Source organism: Rattus norvegicus, chromosome 6, assembly GCF_036323735.1.
Source record: "Rattus norvegicus strain BN/NHsdMcwi chromosome 6, GRCr8, whole genome shotgun sequence".
Lineage (NCBI taxonomy): Eukaryota > Metazoa > Chordata > Mammalia > Rodentia > Muridae > Rattus > Rattus norvegicus.
In genome coordinates this window covers 5,813,022-5,832,530 of record NC_086024.1, presented here as the reverse complement: position 1 = coordinate 5,832,530, position 19,509 = coordinate 5,813,022, and the positions used below count along the sequence as shown (strand labels likewise).

The following is a 19,509-nucleotide window of genomic DNA, read 5'->3' as shown; positions in this document are numbered from 1 at the left end:
GATTTCCAGAATGGTTGTCGCCATCTGTTGTTGTAAAAATATAAAAATAATAAAAAGTATTGTTGGTCTTTTACCCCGCTGGGCCCACACCGCGGTGCCCAGATATCTGCTAGATTATCTTGGCGGAAACACAGCCCAGCCGCACACTTCCCTACACTCAAACCCTCACATAAAAGAACACACAATACAATAATCTTAGATCCAGTTGGTAAGATATAATTGCCCACTTAAACATACAAAGCCCGGTACTATCCATCCCTTGAGAACATTAATAACAACCTGTATATACACAGAGCAGAATCTTAACATCACCTGCCATCTTGTCCTGCCACTGCTTCTCAGCCCCTCTCCTCCACCCTGTCTCCTCCTCTCTCCCCTTGTCTCCTCCTCTTCCTTCAAACTTCTCTCCCGCCCATCCTTCCTTCTCCTCCAATGACAGGCCTCCTTCTATCCTGTACCTGCCTCACCTGTGACATCATCCTACAATTGTACTAGTCTGCAATCCCACCAATAATTGAGGAGTGTTCCTCTTTCTCCACATCTTCGACAGCATGTGCTGTCACCTGAGTTTTTGATCTTAGCCATTCTCACTGGTGTGAGGTGAAATCTCACTGTTATTTTGATTTGCATTTCCCTTATGACTAAAGTTGTTAAACATTTCTTTAGGTGTTTCTCAGCCATTCGGCATTCCTCAGCTCAGAATTCTTTGTTTAGCTCTGAATCCCTTTTTTTATAGGGTTATTTGTCTCCCTGCAGTCTACCTTTTTGAGTTCTTTGTATATTTTGGATATAAGGCCTCTATCTGTTGTAGGATTGGTAAAGATCTTTTCCCAATCTGTTGGTTGTCGGTTTGTCCTAACAACAGTATCCTTTGCCTAACAGAAGCTTTGCAGTTTTATGAGATCCCATTTGTCGATTCTGGATCTTAGAGCATAAGCCATTGGTGTTTTGTTCAGGAAATTTTCTCCAGTGCCCATGTGATTGAGATGCTTCCCCACTTTTTCTTCTATTAGTTTGAGAGTATCTGGTTTGATGTAGAGGTCCTTGATCCACTTGGACTTAAGCTTTGTACAGGGTGATAAGCATGGATCGATCTGCATTCTTCTACATGCCTGACCTCAAGTTGAACCACCACCATTTGCTGAAAATGCTATCTTTTTTCCATTTGATGGTTTTGGCTCCTTTTTCAAAAATCAAGTGACCATCGGTGTGTGGGTTCATTTCTGAGTCTTCAATTCTATTCCACTGATCTATCTGTCTGACTCTGTACCAATACCATACAGTTTTTATCACCATTGCTCTGTAATACTGCTTGAGTTCAGGAATATTGATCCCCCCCAGAAGTCCTATTATTTTTGAGGATAGTTTTAGCTATCCTGGGTTTTTTGTTATTCCAGATGAATTTGCAAATTGTTCTGTCTAACTCTCTGAAGAATTGGATTGGTATTTTGATGGGGATTGCATTGAATCTGTAGATCACTTTTGGTAAAATTGCCATTTTTACTATATTAATCCTGCCAATGCATGAGCATGGGAGATCTTTCCATCTTCTGAGGTCTTCTTCAATTTCTTTCTTCAGAGGCTTGAACTTCTTATCATACAGATTTTTACTTGCTTGGTTAAAGTCACACCAAGGTGTATTATATTATTCGGGACTATTATGAAGGGTGTCGTTTCCCTAATTTCTTTCTCGGCTTGTTTCTCTTTTGTGTAGAGGAAGGCTACTGATTAATTTGAGTTAATTTTATACCCAGACACTTTGCTGAAGTTGTTTATCAGGTTTAGTAGTTCTCTGGTGGAACTTTTGGGATCACTGAAAAATACTGCCTATCATCTGCAAATGGTGATATTTTGACTTCTTTTCCAACCTATATCCCTTTTGTCTCCATTTTTTGTCTCATTGTTCTGGATAGAACTTCAAGAACTATATTGAATAAGTAGGGAGAGAGTGGACAGCCTTGTCTAGTCCCTATTTTAGTGGGATTGCTTCAAATTTCTGTCCATTTAGTTGTTTATCAGCTTTAGCAGTTCTCTGGTGGAACTTTTGGAATCACTTAAGTATACAAACATATTGTCTGCAAATCGTGATATTTTGACTTCTTCCTTTCCAATCCGTATACCTTTGATCTTCTTTTGTTGTCTGATTGCTCTGGCTAGGATTTCGAGAACTATATTGAATAAGTAGGGAGAGAGTGGGCAGCCTTGTCTAGTCCCTGATTTTAGTGGGATTGCTTCAAATTTCTGTCCATTTAGTTTAATGTTAGCTACCGGTTTGCTGTATATGGCTTTTAGTATGTTTAGGTATGGGCCTTGAATTCCTAATCTTTCCAGGACTATTTTGATGAAGGGGTGTTGAATATTGTCAAATGCTTTCTTAACATCTAATGAAATGGTCATGTGGTTTTGTTCTTTCAGTTTGTTTATATAATGGATTACGTTGATGGTTTTCCGAATATTAAACCATCCCTGCATGCCTGGAATGAAGCCTACTTGATCATGGTGGATGATTGTTTTGATGTGCTCTTGGATTCGGTTTGTCAGAATTTTATTGAGTATTTTTGCTTCGATCCTCTTAAGGGAAATTCGTCCGAAGTTCTCTTTCTTTGTTGGGTCTTTGTGTAGTTTAAGTATAAGAGTAATTGTGGCTTCATAGAAGGAATTCGGTAGCAATCTTGTTTCTTTCAATTTTGTGGAATAGTTTGGATAGTATTGGTTTGAGGTCTTCTATGGAGGTCTGATAGAATTCTACACAGAACCTGCCTGGACCTGGGCTCTTTTTGGTTGGGAGACCTTTAATGACTGCTTTTATTTCTTTGGGAGTTATGGGGTTGTTTAAATGGTTTGTCTGTTCCTGATTTAACTTCGGTACTGGGTATTTGTCTAGGAAATTATCCATTTCCTGAAGATTTTGAAGTTTTATTGAATATAGGCTTTTGTAGTAGGATCTGATGATTTTTTTAATTTCCTTTGATTCGATAGTTATGTCTCCCTTTTCATTTCTGATTTTGTTAATTTGGACACACTCTCTGTTTCCTCTCGTTACTCTTCTAAGGGTTTATCTATCTTGTTGATTTTCTCAAAGGACCAACTTTTGGTTCTGTTGATTCTTTCTATGGTCCTTTTTGTTTCTACTTGGTTGATTTCAGCACTGAGTTTGATTATTTCCTGCCTTCTATTCCTCCTGGGTGTATTTGCTTCTTTTTGTTCTAGAGCTTTTAGGTGTGCTGTCAAGTTGCTGATATATGCTCTCTCCTGTTTCTTTCTGCAGACATTCAGAGCTATGAGTTTTCCTCTTAGCACAGCTTTCATTGTGTCCCATAAGTTTGTGTATGTTGTACCTTCATTTTCATTGAATTCTAAGAAGTCTTTAGTTTCTTTCTTTATTTCTTCCTTGACAAGGTCATCATTGCGTAGAGCATTGTTCAACTTCCATGTATATGTGGGCATTCTTCCCTTATTGTTATTGAAGACCAGCTTTAGCCCGTGGTGGTCTGATAGGACGTATAGGATTATTTCTAACTTTCTGTATCTGTTGACGCCTTTTTTATGACCAATTATGTGGTCAATTTTGGAAAAGGTACCATGAGGTGGTGAGAAGAAGGTTTATCTTTTTGTTTTAGGATAGAAAGAAATATAAATATCTTTTAAGTCAATTTGGTTCGTGACTTCTCTTAGTCTGTCTATGTCTCTGTTAAATTTCTGTTTCCATGATCTGTCCAGTGAGAGTTGGGTGTTGAAATCTCCCACTATTATTGTGTGAGGTGCAATGTGTGCTTTGAGCTTTAGTAAGGTTTCTTTTATGTATGTAGGTACCCTTGTATTTGGAGCATAAATATTTAGGATTGAGAGTTCATCTTGGTGGATTTTTCCTTTGATGAATATGAAGTGTCCTTCCTTATCTTTTTTGATGACATTTAGTTGAAAATCGATTTTGTTCGATATTAGAATGGCTACTCCAGCTTGCTCCTTCAGACCATTTGCTTGGAAAGTCGTTTTCAAGCCTTTCACTCTGAGGTAGTGTCTGTCTTTGTCTCTGAGGTGTGTTTCCTGTAGGCAGCAGAATGCAGGGTCCTCATTGAGTATTCAGTTTGTTAATCTATGCCTTTTTATTGGGAGTTGAGACCATTGATATCGAGAGATATGAACGAATAGTGATTATTGCTTCCAGTTATTTTCATATTTGGATGTGAGATTATTTTTGTGTCCTTTTCTTTTCTTTGTTTTGTTGCCAAGATGATTAGTTTCTTGCTTTTTCTAGGGTTTAGCTTGCCTCCTTATGTTGGGCTTTACCATTTATTATCCTTTGTAGTGCTGGATTTGTAGAAAGATATTGGGTAAGTTTGGTTTTGTCATGGAATATCTTGGTTTCTCCATCTATGTTAATTGAGAGTTTTGCTGGATACAGTACCCTGGGCTGGCATTTGTGTTCTGTTAGGTCTGTATGACATCAGTCCAGGATCTTCTGGCTTTCATAGTGTCTGGTGAGAAGTCTGGTGTGATTCTGATAGGTCTGCCTTTATATGTTACTTGGCCTTTTTCCCTTAATGCTTTTAATATTCTTTCTTTGTTTTGTGCATTTGGTGTTTTACTATTATGTGACGGGAGGAGTTTCTTTTCTGGTCCAATCTATTTGGAGTTCTGTAGTCTTCTTGTATGTTTATGGGCATCTCTTTCTTTAGGTTAGGGAAGTTTTTTTCTATGATTTTTTTGAAGATATTTACTGATCCTTTGAGCTGGGAGTCTTCACTCTCCTCTATACCTATTATCCTTAGGTTTGATCTTCTCATTGAGTCCTGGTTTTCCTGTATGTTTGAACCAGTAGCTTTTTCCATTTTACATTATATTTGACCATTGTGTCGATGATTTCTATGGAATCTTATGCTCCTGAGGTTCTCTCTTCTAACTCTTGTATTCTGTTGGTGATGCTTGTATCTGCAGCTCTTTGTCTCTTCCTTTGGTTTTCTATATCCAGGGTTGTTTCCCTTTGTGCTTTCTTTTTTTTTTTTTTTTTTTTTTTTTTTTTTTTTTTTTTTTATTAACTTGAGTATTTCTTATATACATTTCGAGTGTTATTCCCTTTCCCGGTTTCCGGGCAAACATCCCCCTCCCCCCTCCCCTTCCTTATGGGTGTTCCCTTCCCAACCCTCCCCCCATTGCCGCCCTCCCCCCATAGACTAGTTCACTGGGGGTTCAGTCTTAGCTGGACCCAGGGCTTCCCCTTCCACTGGTGCTCTTACTAGGATATTCATTGCTACCTATGAGGTCAGAGTCCAGGGTCAGTCCATGTATAGTCTTTAGGTCGTGGCTTAGTCCCTGGAAGCTCTGGTTGCTTGGCATTGTTGTACATATGGGGCCTCGAGCCCCTTCAAGCTCTTCCAGTTCTTTCTCTGATTCCTTCAACGGGGGTCCTATTCTCAGTTCAGTGGTTTGCTGCTGGCATTCGCCTCTGTATTTGCTGTATTCTGGCTGTGTCTCTCAGGAGCGATCTACATCCGGCTCCTGTCAGTCTGCACTTCTTTGCTTCATCCATCTTGTCTAATTGGGTGGCTGTATATGTATGGGCCACATGTGGGGCAGGCTCTGAATGGGTGTTCCTTCAGTCTCTGTTTTAATCTTTGCCTCTCCCTTCCCTGCCAAGGGTATTCTTTTTCCTCATTTAAAGAAGGAGTGAAGCATTCACATTTTGATCATCCGTCTTTGTGCTTTCTTTATTGCTTCTCTTTTCATTTTCAATTCCTTCACCTGTTTGATTGTGTTTTCCTGGAATTCTTTCAGGGATTTTTGTGATTCCTCTCTATAGGCTTCCACTTGTTTATTTGTTTTCCTGCGTTTCTCTAAGGGAGTTCTTCATGTCTTTCTTGAAGTCCTCCAGCATCATGATCAAATATGATTTTGAAACTAGATCTTGCTTTTCTGGTGTGTTTGGATATTCAGTGTTTGCTTTGGTGGGAGAATTGGTCTCCGATGATGCCATGTAATCTTAGTTTCTGTTGGCTTGGGTTCCTGCGCTTGCCTCTCGCCATCAGGTTGTCTCTGGTGTTACCTTGTTCTGCTATTTCTGACAATGGCTATACTGTCCTATAGGACTGTGTGTCAGGGGTGCTGTATACCTGTTTTCCTGTTTTCTTTCAGCCAGTTATAGGAACAGAGTGTTCTGCTTTCAGGTGTATAGTCTTTCCTTTCTACTGGTCTTCAGCTGTTCCTGTGGGTCTGTATCCTGAGTCCACCTGGCAGGTCGCTTGGAGCAGAGAAGTTGGTTTTACCTGTGGTCCAGCGGCTCAAGTTGTTGGCTGGGGGCTGCTGTTGTGAGGGCGGCAACCAGCAGGGCCTGCGCTGCCTTTTCCTGGCCCCCCTTGCACCAGGATCCCAGATGGTGTTAGGTGTTTTCCTCTGGAGTCAAAAATGTGGGCAGAGTGTAGTGTCTTCTGGTTTCCCAGGCATGTCTGCCCCTCTGAAGGTTTAGCTCTCCCTCCCATGGGATTTTGGTGCAGAGAATTGTTGATCTGGTCTCTTCAGGTCCGGGCTGTGTCTGGAGTGCAGGGATCCTGCTGCTCGAGTGCTGATTCTTAACATTCTCAACATAGACTCTTTTATTTTTCTCCATTATATTAACCTGGTTATTTCTTATTTACATTTCGATCTTTATTCCCTTTCCTGGTTTCCAGGCCAGCATTCCCCTAACCCCTCTGCCTTACCTTCTCTATGGGTGCTCCCTCCTCATCCTCCCCCCATTACCACCCTCCCCCCAACAATCAAGTTTACTGGGATTCATTCTTGGCAGGAACAAGGGCTTCCCCTTCCACTGGTGCTCTTACTAGGCTATTCATTGCTACCTGTGCAGTTGGAGCCCAGGGTCAGTCCATGTATAGTCTTTGTGTAGTGGCTTAGTCCCTGGAAGCTCTGTTTGGTTGGCATTGTTGTTCCTATGGGGTCCCCTTCAAGCTCTTTCAGTCCTTCCTCTGATCCTTCAACGATGGGGGTCTCGTTCTCAGTTCATTGGTTTGCTGCTGGCATTCACCTATGTATTTGCCGTATTCTGGCTGTGTCTCTCAGGAGAGATCTACATCCAGTTCCTTTTAGCCTGCACTTCTTTTCTTCATCCATCTTATCTAATTGGGTGGCTGCATATGAATGGGCCACATGTGGGACAGGCTCTGAATGGATGTTCCTTCTGCCTCTCTTCTACACTTTGCCTCCCTATTCCCTCCTAAGGGTATTCCTGTTCCTCTTTTAAAGAAGGAGTGAAGCATTTACATTTTGGTCATCCTTCTTGATTTTCATGTGTTCTGTGCATCTAGGGTAATTCAAGCATTTGAGCTAATATCCACTTATCAAGGAGTGCATACCATGTGTGTTTTTCTGTGATTGGGTTACCTCACATAGGATGATATTTTCCAGTTCTATCCATTTGCCTATGAATTTCATAAAGTCATTGTTTTTGATAGCTGAGTAATATTCCATTGTGTAGATGTACCACATTTTCTGTATCCATTCTTCTGCTGAAAGGCATCTGGGTTCTTTCCAGCTTCTGCCTATTGTAAATAAGGCTGCTATGAACATAGTGGAACACATGTCTTTGTTATATGTAGGGGCATCTTTTGGGTATATGCCCAAGAGAGGTATAGCTGGGTCCTCAGGTAGTTCAATGTCCAATTTTCTGAGAAACCTCCAGACTGATTTCCAGAATGGTTGTACTAGTATGCAATCCCACCAACAGTGGAGGAGTGTTCTTCTTTCTCCACATCCTCACCAGCATTTGCTGTCACCTGAGTTTTTGTTCTTAGCCATTCTGACTAGTGTGAGGTCGAATCTCATAGATTCTTAAAGAAAATAGCAACTCAATAGCAAATTGGATTTTCTCTATGTAACAGCTCTGGCCGTCATGGAGCTTGATCAGTGAACCAAACTGAAATCAAATTTACATAGATCCCCTTGGCTCTGCTTCCTGAGATCTAGAAATAAAGGCATGTGCCAGCATCCTAGTCTCTTATGAAAATCTGAAAATATAGCATAATGAACCCATATGGTTGACATAGACACTACGATCTCAGATTTGAGCTCAAAGATCAGTGGAGAAAGCCAAGGAATGTAACAGATGTGCAATTAGGCAAATTGTGTTGTGAAGTACAGATACTGCTGGTACTTTACTCTTGTCCACGGCAGTCAGAAAGTCACACAAGGGGATGAAAAGATTGGTACTATATGACTGTTTGATTCTAATACCTTTAAGCATAGCTTTCAAGGCAAACACAATAACTTACTCTTTATACATGAAGAATGGGCCATATAGAACTATATATCGAGTGCCTTATGAAGCAAGATCATTATAAATGTTATAATATTAATTAGTTATTTTCTGTGTGTTTGTGATATTGCATAAGGCATGCAGGTGGTAAAGGGAAAAAGATACGCATGCTAGGGCTAAATGAGGACTAAATGAGTTCAGCAATTACAGCAATGATTTCCTTTCTTTCTTAGATTCACAAAAACACGAAGGCATTGTATATACTAACCCAACGGTAATATCTATTAATCCACCACAAGCAAAACAGAAATGTTTGTTTGGGAAATCTCTTTCGGGTCTTTTAGAAGACAAAACGTTGCTTAATCCAAAACTTGTGAGTATCAGTTTGGGTTTCTACAGCACCTTCATTCTAAGGAATTATTTAATCAAACAGATTAATGTTTAGATAACCTATACATGAAGGTAAGATCATTTTAAAATAGAAATAATTTGCAGTGAAGTTTGAGTCATGTAACTGAAAGAAATCAAAAATACAGAATAAAAAGAAATAATATTCCCATGTTTTACCCTGATTGCATCAAAGATCCTAACCCACCAGCTTCTTGGAGGAAATGGGTCTAGGGAAGTACACCGCTGATAACCTGACTGTAAAGTCTTCCAGCTTCTTTATGACTCCATATTATTCTGGAGTCAATCCCTTAATATCATTGCCTCTGAGATTACTCAATCTTTTATAATTAATGATATCTATAGACTTTTACTGTACATTATCAATGAATTAGATGTATACATTATTTTTTTGCTATATAGTAACATCTTTTATCATAGTGGACTAGATTTAAATGCTGCCTAATATGGCTTAATCTATTTTAAACTAGTTTCTAAACTTCTTTGGAAATATATATTTACTGTCCACATCTATTTTAGCACTATAGCTGAGCTAGGAATTTATGCTATGTGTGATCAAATTTATCTTGTCAGACACATGAGCATTACTGCACATTTCTTAGGTATTTTAGAGCAGAGTTTTCTGGTAACCATGTTTTTTTTTTTTTTGTTTTGTTTTTTTGTTTTTTTTTTTTATTAACTTGAGTATTTCTTATATACATTTCAAGTGTTATTCCCTTTCCCGGTTTCTGGGCAAACATCCCCCTCCCCCCTCCCCTTCCTTATGGGTGTTCCCCTCCCAACCCTCCCCCCATTGCCGCCCTCCCCCCATAGTCTAGTTCACTGGGGGTTCAGTCTTAGCAGGACCCAGGGCTTCCCCTTCCACTGGTGCTCTTACTAGGATATTCATTGCTACCTATGGGGTCAGAGTCCAGGGTCAGTCAATGTATAGTCTTTAGGTAGTGGCTTAGTCCCTGGAAGCTCTGGTTGCTTGGCATTGTTGTACTTTTGGGGTCTCGAGCCCCTTCAAGCTCTTCCAGTTCTTTCTCTGATTCCTTCAACGGGAGACCTATTCTCAGTTCAGTGATTTGCTGCTGGCATTCGCCTCTGTATTTGCTGTATTCTGGCTGTGTCTCTCAGGAGCGATCTACATCCGGCTCCTGTCGGTCTGCACTTCTTTGCTTCATCCCTCTTGTCTAATTAGGTGGCTGTATATGTATGGGCCACATGTGGGGCAGGCTCTGAATGGGTGTTCCTTCAGTCTCTGTTTTAATCTTTGCCTCTCCCTTCCCTGCCAAGGGTATTCTTTTTCCTCATTTAAAGAAGGAGTGAAGCATTCACATTTTGATCATCTGTCTTGAGTTTCGTTTGTTCTAGGGATCTAGGGTAATTCAAGCATTTGGGCTAATAGCCACTTATCAATGAGTGCATACCATGTATGTCTTTCTGTGAATGGGTTAGCTCACTCAGGATGATATTTTCCAGTTCCAACCATTTGCCTACGAATTTCATAAACTCGTTGTTTTTGATAGCTGAGTAATATTCCATTGTGTAGATGTACCACATTTTCTGTATCCATTCCTCTGTTGAAGGGCATCTGGGTTCTTTCCAGTTTCTGGCTATTATAAATAAGGCTGCGATGAACATAGTGGAGCACGTGTCTCTTTTGTATGTTGAGGAATCTTTTGGGTATATGCCCAAGAGAGGTATAGCTGGATCCTCAGGCAGTTCAATGTCCAATTTTCTGAGGAACCTCCAGACTGATTTCCAGAATGGTTTTACCAGTCTGCAACCCCACCAACAATGGAGGAGTGTTCCTCTTTCTCTGCATCCTCGCCAGCATCTGCTGTCACCTCAGTTTTTGATCTTAGCCATTCTCACTGGTGTGAGGTGAAATCTCAGGGTTGTTTTGATTTGCATTTCCCTTATGACTAAAGATGTTGAACATTTCTTTAGGTGTTTCTCAGCCATTCGGCATTCCTCAGCTGTGAATTGTTTGTTTAGCTCTGAGCCCCATTTTTTAATAGGGTTATTTGTCTCCCTGCGGTCTAACTTCTTGAGTTTTTTGTATATTTTGGATATAAGGCCTCTATCTGTTGTAGGATTGGTAAAGATCTTTTCCCAATCTGTTGGTTGCCGTTTTGTCCTAACCACAGTGTCCTTTGCCTTACAGAAGCTTTGCAGTTTTATGAGATCCCATTTGTCGATTCTTGATCTTAGAGCATAAGCCATTGGTGTTTTGTTCAGGAAATTTTTTCCAGTGCCCATGTGTTCCAGATGCTTCCCTAGTTTTTCTTCTATTAGTTTGAGTGTGTCTGGTTTGATGTGGAGGTCCTTGATCCACTTGGACTTAAGCTTTGTACAGGGTGATAAGGATGGATCGATCTGCATTCTTCTACATGTTGCCCTCCAGTTGAACCAGCACCATTTGCTGAAAATGCTATCTTTTTTCCATTGGATGGTTTTGGCTCCTTTGTCAAAAATCAAGTGACCATAGGTGTGTGGGTTCATTTCTGGGTCTTCAATTCTATTCCATTGGTCTATCTGTCTGTCTCTGTACCAATACCATGCAGTTGTTATCACTATTGCTCTGTAATACTGCTTGAGTTCAGGGATAGTGATTCCCCCTGAAGTCCTTTTATTGTTGAGGATAGCTTTAGCTATCCTGGGTAACCATGTTTTTAATCATGTAATCAATTGAAAATAGAGAAAATATCGAATAAATCTGTGTATGGTAGTCATTTTTACAGAATAAAATTATGGAAGAATAATTGACAAATACTTCGGTTCTTAAATGTGACAGCATCTTTAGACATAGTTAAAAATAAGAAGTTACAGAAAGGGTTGGGGATTTAGCTCAGTGGTAGAGCACTTGCCTAGGAAGTGCAAGGCCCTGGGTTCGGTCCCCAGCTCCAAAAAAAAGAAAAAAGAAAAAGAAAAAAAAAAAAAAAGAAGTCACAGAAAAGGAAATTAAAGTCTTAGAAGTATAGTGAAATAATATTTATTAAAATAAAAACAGGATACATAATAGAGGCCAGGACAGACAGGAAGTAAAATACTGATTTGATCTCTAGAAGGGAAATATCCCAATATTTACTTAGAGTGCCATGCTTGAGAAAGATATTCATAGAAGGAATCAGAAAGTAATAAAGGACCATTCACCAAAATGCTTTGGGGAACAGAAGTCCAAACAAAACCATGATGTTACAAATGGGGGGAAAATGGATTAGGGAAGAAAATGTATTTGGAAGCTAAAACAGAAAAAAGTTCAATGACTACTTTATTCCTCTCAGTTATAGCTGTGCAGCCAAAACTGTCCTTGCTCAGGTTCACAATAAAAGACATATTTGTGCTTCAGGTGTGGATTTCTAATGCTACAAGCTTATCCTTATCCCACACAGGATATGTTATCCATAATTGCAGAGAAAGGACAAGAATCAGATCACATATTCGAAATTCTACCTAAAGAATCACAGTGGTCCCTGAGGTGTAGGCTTGACAGTGACAACACATTGAATGGAATGAAGAATACGTGCTTATAACAGCATCTTTCTTAAAGATGAGGAAGGTTTTTACATCATCAACATTAACATCCCTCTAGAGATGCATATGTCCTTTCTGTCCTTGAGATTACATGAGGATGTCTGTTTCCTGGAGCTATGGACACATGACGTCTTGATAAGAGGCATAGCATTTAAAAGTCTGACAACCTCAAAGATCCATCACAAAGACACTGGTGAACAACCTCTGTTGGAAGTTAACATCCTCATAGATCAGATGGGCTTTAGTCTGGCGTTACAAAAGTTCCTACTGATTTCACCTCTGACCATACCATGTGAAGTAATAGTGGAACAAGTTACAATAGTGGTAAAAGTGTGTTTCACAAAACACATGTTTCAATAACACTTACCAAAAAATGTCCTTCAGAAATAACAGCTCAGAATGGCAGAGTTTTCTGGTAACCACTAGTTAACTAGAAAACTAGTTTTCTAGTCCACCACTGATCAAGAATTGGTGTAAACAGGCGAAGGCTGGGCGGGGTGGGAATGGGGTTCCTGCGGCCGGCCAGGGGGACAGCGCAGGAGGCAGCGGCTGCAGCAGAGCAGACTGTCGCTGGGCTGCAGGCACTGGTGGAACGGATAGGTAACAGAAGACCACTTCCCTTCCTCCTCAGGGCTTCAGCATAACCGAGTCCTTCCTGCCCCCCACCAGCAGCCCTAGTGAACACCGCCGGGCCGAGCCTGGCAGCGGGCTGACCCGGACTCCCAGCTCCGAGGAGATCAGCCCTACAAAATTTCCTGGATTGTACCGAATGGATGAGCCTTTGCCTCCCCATGACATCCTCCACGAGCCTCCTGATATCGTGTCAGATGATGAGAAAGACCATGGAAAGAAAAAGGGAAAATTTAAGAAAAAGGAGAAAAGGACTGAAGGCTACGCTGCCTTCCAGGAAGACAGCTCTGGAGATGAAGCTGAAAGTCCTTCCAAGATGAAGAGGTCCAAGGGAATCCATGTGTTCAAAAAGCCCAGCTTCTCTAAAAAGAAGGAAAAGGATTTTAAAATCAAAGAAAAGCCCAAAGAGGAAAAGCCCAAAGAGGAAAAGCACAAATAGGAAAAGCATAAAGAAAAGAAATGTAAAGACTTGACGGCCGCCGATGTTGTTAAACAGTGGAAGGAGAAGAAGAAAAAGAAGAAGCCAACTCAGGAGTCAGAGGTGCCTCAGACGGACGCCCCGAGTCTCGGACCCATTTTCGGCGCTCCCTTGGCTGACGCAGTAGAGAGGACCATGATGTACGACGGCATCCGGCTGCCAGCTGTCTTCCGAGAGTGCGTGGACTACATGGAGCAGCACGGCATGAAGTGTGAAGGCATGTACCGAGGGTCAGGAGTCAAATCAAAGGTAGATGAGCAGCCTGTGATCGAGAGGAGTCTCCAAACCTGGAAGAATATGAACCTAACACTGTAGCCAGCTTGCTGAAGCAGTATTTGCGAGACCTTCCAGAGAATTTGCTTACCAGAGAGCTTATGCCCCGATTTGAAGAGGCTTGTCAGCAGAGGACCACAGAGATGGAGAAAGTGCAGGAGTTCCAGCGCTTGCTCAGGGAACTGCCGGAGTATAACCATCTTCTGCTTTCCTGGCTCATTGTGCACATGGACCACATCATTGCGAAGGAGATAGAAACCAAGATGAACATCCAGAACATCTCTCTAGTGCTGAGCCCAACTGTCCAGATCAGCAACCGGGTCCTGTATGTGCTTTTCACACACGTGCAAGAGCTCTTTAGCACCGTGGTCCTGAAGCAAGTAACAAGACCTCTGCGTTGGTCCAACACGGCCACAATGCCTACACTGCCAGAGACCCAAGCAGGCATCAAGGAAGAGATCAGGAGACAGGAGTTCCTTTTGAACTGTTTACATCGAGATCTGCAGCGCGGGATATAGGACTCATCTAAAGAAGAAAGATTATGGGAAGTACAGAGGATTCTGACTGCCCTCAAGAGAAAGCTGAGGGAAGCTAAAAGACAAGAGTGTGAGACCAAGATTTCCCAGGAGATAGCCAGCCTATTGAAAGAGGATGTTTCCAAAGAAGAAACGAAGGAAATTGAGGAGGTCATAAATATCCTCCTTGCCCAGGAGAATGAGATCCTGACTGAGCAGGAGGAGCTCCTGGTCATGGAGCAGTTTCTGCGTAGTCAGATCGCCTCGGAGAAAGAAGAGGTCCACCGCCTCCGAGCTGAGATTGCGGAGATCCAGAGTCACCAGCATGGCCGCAGCGAGACAGAGGAGCACTCTTCTGACAGCGAATGCGAGAGCAAGGATGAGGAGGAGCTGCAGATCATTCTAGAAGAAGACTTACAGAGGCAGAATGAAGAGTTAGAAATAAAGAACAATCACTTGAACCAAGCAGTTGGTGAAGAGCGGGAGGCCATCGTTGAGCTCCGAGTGCAGCTCCGGTTGCTCCAGATGCAGCGAGCCAAGTCTGAGCAGCAGCTCCAGGAGGAGGAGCCCGAGAGGCAAGGGGACACAGGCCCACTGCCTTGTGAAGGTGTCCTTGAGGTGATAGCAGCCAAGGAGCAGGTGAAGCCCTCGCCCAGCAAAGACCCGAAGGAGACGCATCTGAACTGCCCCGGCCTTGTGCATCATACTGTAAGCAAGAGTCCACTGCCTGTCCTGCCTGGCAGCGTTCCGTAAAGGCTCTCAGAGATGCTCACTCTTGCACACGTCTGACTCCGCGTCAGGCTCAGGTCCTGGGAGAGTGAAGGGGTGGACACTCGGTGGTGGGGGGCTTGCAGGGAACACAGGCATTTCCAGATAGTGTCAGCTTATTTGAAAATTAATTTTCTTTGATAAAAATAACTATTTTAACCCTTGAGTGGCTTATTTTTAAACCAAAAAACTTGTTGTTGTTGTTGTTGTTCTTTAAATCACAGTAGAATCAGGATCTCTTTCTTATCAAAGGGTGGGAACCAAACCAGGTCACTTCTGCGCCTGCCTTGTGGACGCTCGTGGTCTTACCAGCCCTGCAGGGTCCCTGGCCACTCTTGCTTGTGCCTTCCACACCTTTTGGTGCAGATTGTTCAGTGGGGATCTGCCTCATATTCTCTGACTGGCCAAAAAGGCTCACGCTGGGGTTCCTTGTTCCTGCCCTGTGTGTACCACTTTTCTTTTCCAGCTCCGAGTCTGTCAATGTGAGTCAGGACGGCCCAGTTTGGTTGCAGAGGGAGGTTACCATGCAGCCTGCCACCAGCCTGGGCAGGGCAGGCCACCCACTCACTGCCAGGGAGCAGCAAGGGCCTTTTCTCAGAGGTGGTCAGAGATGACCACCTTGACCCTGAGGTTGCACAGGACACTTCTCACACCAGAGTCCTTTTCCACACTGACCTTCCAGGAAAGTCACCTTCCACAGTGACTTCAGTTGCTAGCTTGGGCTGGGATACCCACACCTCTGCCAGGATAAGCCATGTAGATGCTCTCATGCACAACTTTCACCTGTCCATGTCATCTCAAGGGGCTGCTTAAGGACTCTGACAGAACTGAGCGGAAGGAAGGAAAGCATAACTGTAATTGACTGCACCTGGTGTTTGCCTCTAACCCAAGACAACTGCTCCCAGCGGTCTGGGAGGCCGGACTCTGAGGCAACAGGATTTCACTGTCAGATGAGTGGCCCCCAGGGAGGTCCCCTGTGGCTCTGAAGACAAATGCCACACTCTAAAGTGAGCAACAAAACCACAGGAGGGCTCTGTCTACTCCCCAGTTAGTATTTATTTCAGCACCTGTTTTGTGCGATTTTTCATTAGCCTCTACCTATTGCACTGTTGTGACTTGTTGGCCATTATTTGATTTTTGTACAGAAAAAAAAGCTTTGTTATAGAAATCAGCATATTTTTTTTTTTAAATCTGGAGAGAAGATGTTATGGAGACTGGAAAGGTGGTCAGGTGTCAAATGAAAATGTACAAATGCCTTGCTGCACTCGTCAGATGTGCGACACTCATTCTATATTTGCTGGCAATATCGAAGAATTCTTTTTGTTTGTGTAAACTCTAATTTCTATCAAGGTATCATGGGTTTTTAAAATTTCATTACAAATGTCTCAATGTTGGTTAACTAATTTTTGCCAGGACCATTATTGATTAAGGAAATAAATTCAGCGGCCTTTGAGAAAAAAAAAAAATGGTGTTCCATGTTGGATATTGCCCTCCCTACAGTAGATACATGGAATTGTTTTCATTCCCAATCAAAAACACTAACCAGCAATTTCCCTTTTCTGAATATTCACACTGGTCCCTGAGGGATAAGATAGACACCGAACGATATATTAATTGGAATGAAGAACGCGTGCTTGTTATACCATCCCTGTTTTCTGGAACCATGGACTCATGATCTCTTGATAAGACACATGGCAGGTAAAAGTCTGACAAAGATTAGAATGTCACAAGATTCATCCCAAAGACACAGGTGAGCAGCTTCTGTTGGAAGGTAAAATAATCATATAACAGATCGGCTTTAGTTTGGTGTTATATATATTCCCACTGATTCACCTCGGGCCGTATATTGTAAAGCAATAGCAGGACAAGTAGTAATAGTGATAAAAGTGTGTTTTACAAAATTCATGTCTTAAATAATACTTACCAAAACTTACCCCTCACAAATAACAGTTCAAAATGGCTAGTCCACCACTGACCCACAATAGGCTGTCAATGTTTGATATTGCCCTCTGTCCAGTAGATAAACAAAATTGTTTTTCCTTCTTAATCAAAAAACAATCCAGCACTTTAACTTTTGCTGGATATTGACATTCTAATTCCATGTCAAGTAGTCAAAAATTAACCTAAGCTACATTTAACCTGTCTACCACTCTTAATTTGCCAGGGAGCTGCAGTGAGTCTAGAGCAAATATCATTGTTTTATTTCTGTTTGGGCCTTGATCTGAATTCACCTCTCAGAAGACTATGGACCTATGGCCCAGACATCAAGAGAAAAGATAGTGTTCTGCGATTAACTATGTTTAGTAACATTGGGCAAAGATACCCAATGATTCCTCCTTGGCTCTTGAGCTTGCCAAGTGTGTCTGGTTCAAATTGCCAGAAACTTGGGACCACATCATGGGGAGAAAGTTAAGATCAGTGACTGAAGGTAGCCATGTGCATTCAAAGCAATTTACAGGTATAAGAGCACCTGGGATTCTTCCAATTTTATGACTTGCTACCTTTAGTACAACATGAAAGTTATTTGTGGTATTTTACGAACAAAGACAGTTTCTGTTCTTTAAACAAACTGATGCTTACAACTTAATTTATATTGTTGAATATTTACCAATTTTAAGAAAAAGGTATGAAACTGAGACGTTCTCATGTGGAAAACATATAAGAAACTTCATCACTATTCCAGGTGGTCTGTAAGCAGAGGTCTACATGTATATTACAACTTTACTCTGTGTGTACTCTACACATTCACCAAATTATACAATTAGGATCAAGTAATTTCTGGTGCTGCCATTTTTTGACAGTTGCCTATTTCCAAGAAGAGGACTATGGTCTTTGTTTCTTTGTTTTGTTCATTTATTTTATTAGTTACTATCATCATCATCATCATTATTATAATCATTATTATTATTTTACATTTATTTATTTGTTAATTTTATGTCTCCTATGCTGACACACACCCCCATTCTCTCTTCACAAAGCCTTTTTCCTTCTCTGAGCCAGTTACGGGCCCCTGGTTTATCCTACTACCCTGGCACCTCACTCTGTTCAGGGTTAGACCATCTTCTCCCCTAAGGCCAGTTGGGGAGGGGTTTCAAGTCAAGAGCTTGCAGATAGCTCTGCTCCACATGTTGGGGGACGCACATGGAGACCAAGCTTTACGTTTGCTATAAATGTGCAGTAGGTCATGGTACAGCTTCTGTAGGCTTTTTAGATGGTAATTCAGCTTTTGGTAGCTCCTAGTGGTCCTGTGTAGTTGATTCTGTAGCTCTTCCTATGGAGTTCCTATCTCCTTTAGGGTGTGGAATCCTTCCCCCATTTCTTCCGTACAAGTCCCTGATTGATCCATAAAATCCAATGATTGGCTATGGCTCTTCAATCCTATTCCAGTCAGCTGCTGGATGGAGCCTCTCAGAGAGCACTTATGATAGGCTCCTGTCTGGATATTCCATGTAGGAGCTGGTTTCCTTTAGGCAAAGAGAGCTTTGAGCTGGGAAGTGGAGTGGAGATCTATGATTGCAAGGAGTGGTGTAGTCTAGAAGCCAGGAGAGGCAATTTGAACAGACGGTAGGTTTACTTCACTGCTATAGCAACTAGGACTCTGCTTCATTGATTCTAGTCTTAGGGAAGAAAAAAATAAGATCCTGCATATAGGTTCCACTTTTGAGCCAAGATTCTGGAGCCATGGCAGTTTGGGAATCTTTTAGGGAAGTGCACTCTCAACCAATGATTCTCAGCCTCCCTAATCCTGTAACACTAATATTTTTCTCATGGCTTTGTGAATCTTAACCATTACTTCTTTTTGCTTCTCTTCATACTTCAAATTTTGCTCCTGATGTGATTATAAAGAAAAATGGATAGAATATCTGATATGGAAAATATATTTGACCCTGTAATGATTATGACCCACAAGTTGAGAATCACTGGTCTAAATTGCTAATTTTAAACAAAAATGTTTTTCAAGTACTTTCTACAATGTACATTGACCATTACTTTTTTTATTTTCAATAAAAAAATGATTTTATTGTTAACATTGATGGAAGCTTACTAACCTTGGATTTTTATGAAAATTGGCTTAGCATCCCAGATGAAGGAACTCTGGCTGGAAAAATTAATTCCATTCAAAGGTAATGATACAGTAAACACTTGGGGGGACTACACCAATATATAAGCAATGCTTTTGTAAGGTACATAGGCTTGTGTTTACAGGATTATAAGCTGGAATGATGTTCTATGCCAAGAGGTTTCCTTAGCTCAGACATGTATTGTCACTTTTTAAACATTCCCATTTCTCAAGCTAGCGTGTTGAACCATGTCTATAATCTTACCTGGGAGCCTTCTCCTTAAAAATGTCATGATTTAGAAGACAGTCTATGTAACACCTCGTGTTCAGGTCAGTTTAGAGTATTGGTTTAGTTCCTGTGTGAGACAAATTAAAAGAAGTAGGTGTGTATAATACCTGTGGGTTACTTGCATCCTAGAATTGTTACCATGGTATTGTGAATATTTCACATGGTTAATATATGTTATTGATTAGAACAGGAATCTCTTACTGAATTCTTCTTTCTCAACTATAACTACCTAGAGAAGTCTAGATCAGGTATAGCTTTGACTTTTTTGAATCATTTTTCTGTGTGATACTCCATAGAATGATTTCATACTTAACCAGAGCT

The 19,509-nt window shown here is 41.4% G+C and overlaps 1 protein-coding gene across 1 annotated transcript in view; it reads left to right on the top strand.

Annotated features, from left to right (window-relative positions):
- The window catches only part of Ralbp1l2 (ralA binding protein 1 like 2), a 109,040-nt gene extending 90,173 nt beyond the window's left edge, over window positions 1-18,867 (top strand). The window contains 3 exon segments of the mRNA XM_063262722.1: window positions 8,479-8,618; window positions 12,807-13,539; window positions 13,542-18,867. Of these exon segments, the coding sequence (XP_063118792.1) occupies window positions 8,479-8,618; window positions 12,807-13,539; window positions 13,542-14,824 (2,156 nt within the window). The 3' untranslated portion in view covers window positions 14,825-18,867.
- The last annotated feature ends 642 nt before the right edge of the window (window positions 18,868-19,509 follow it).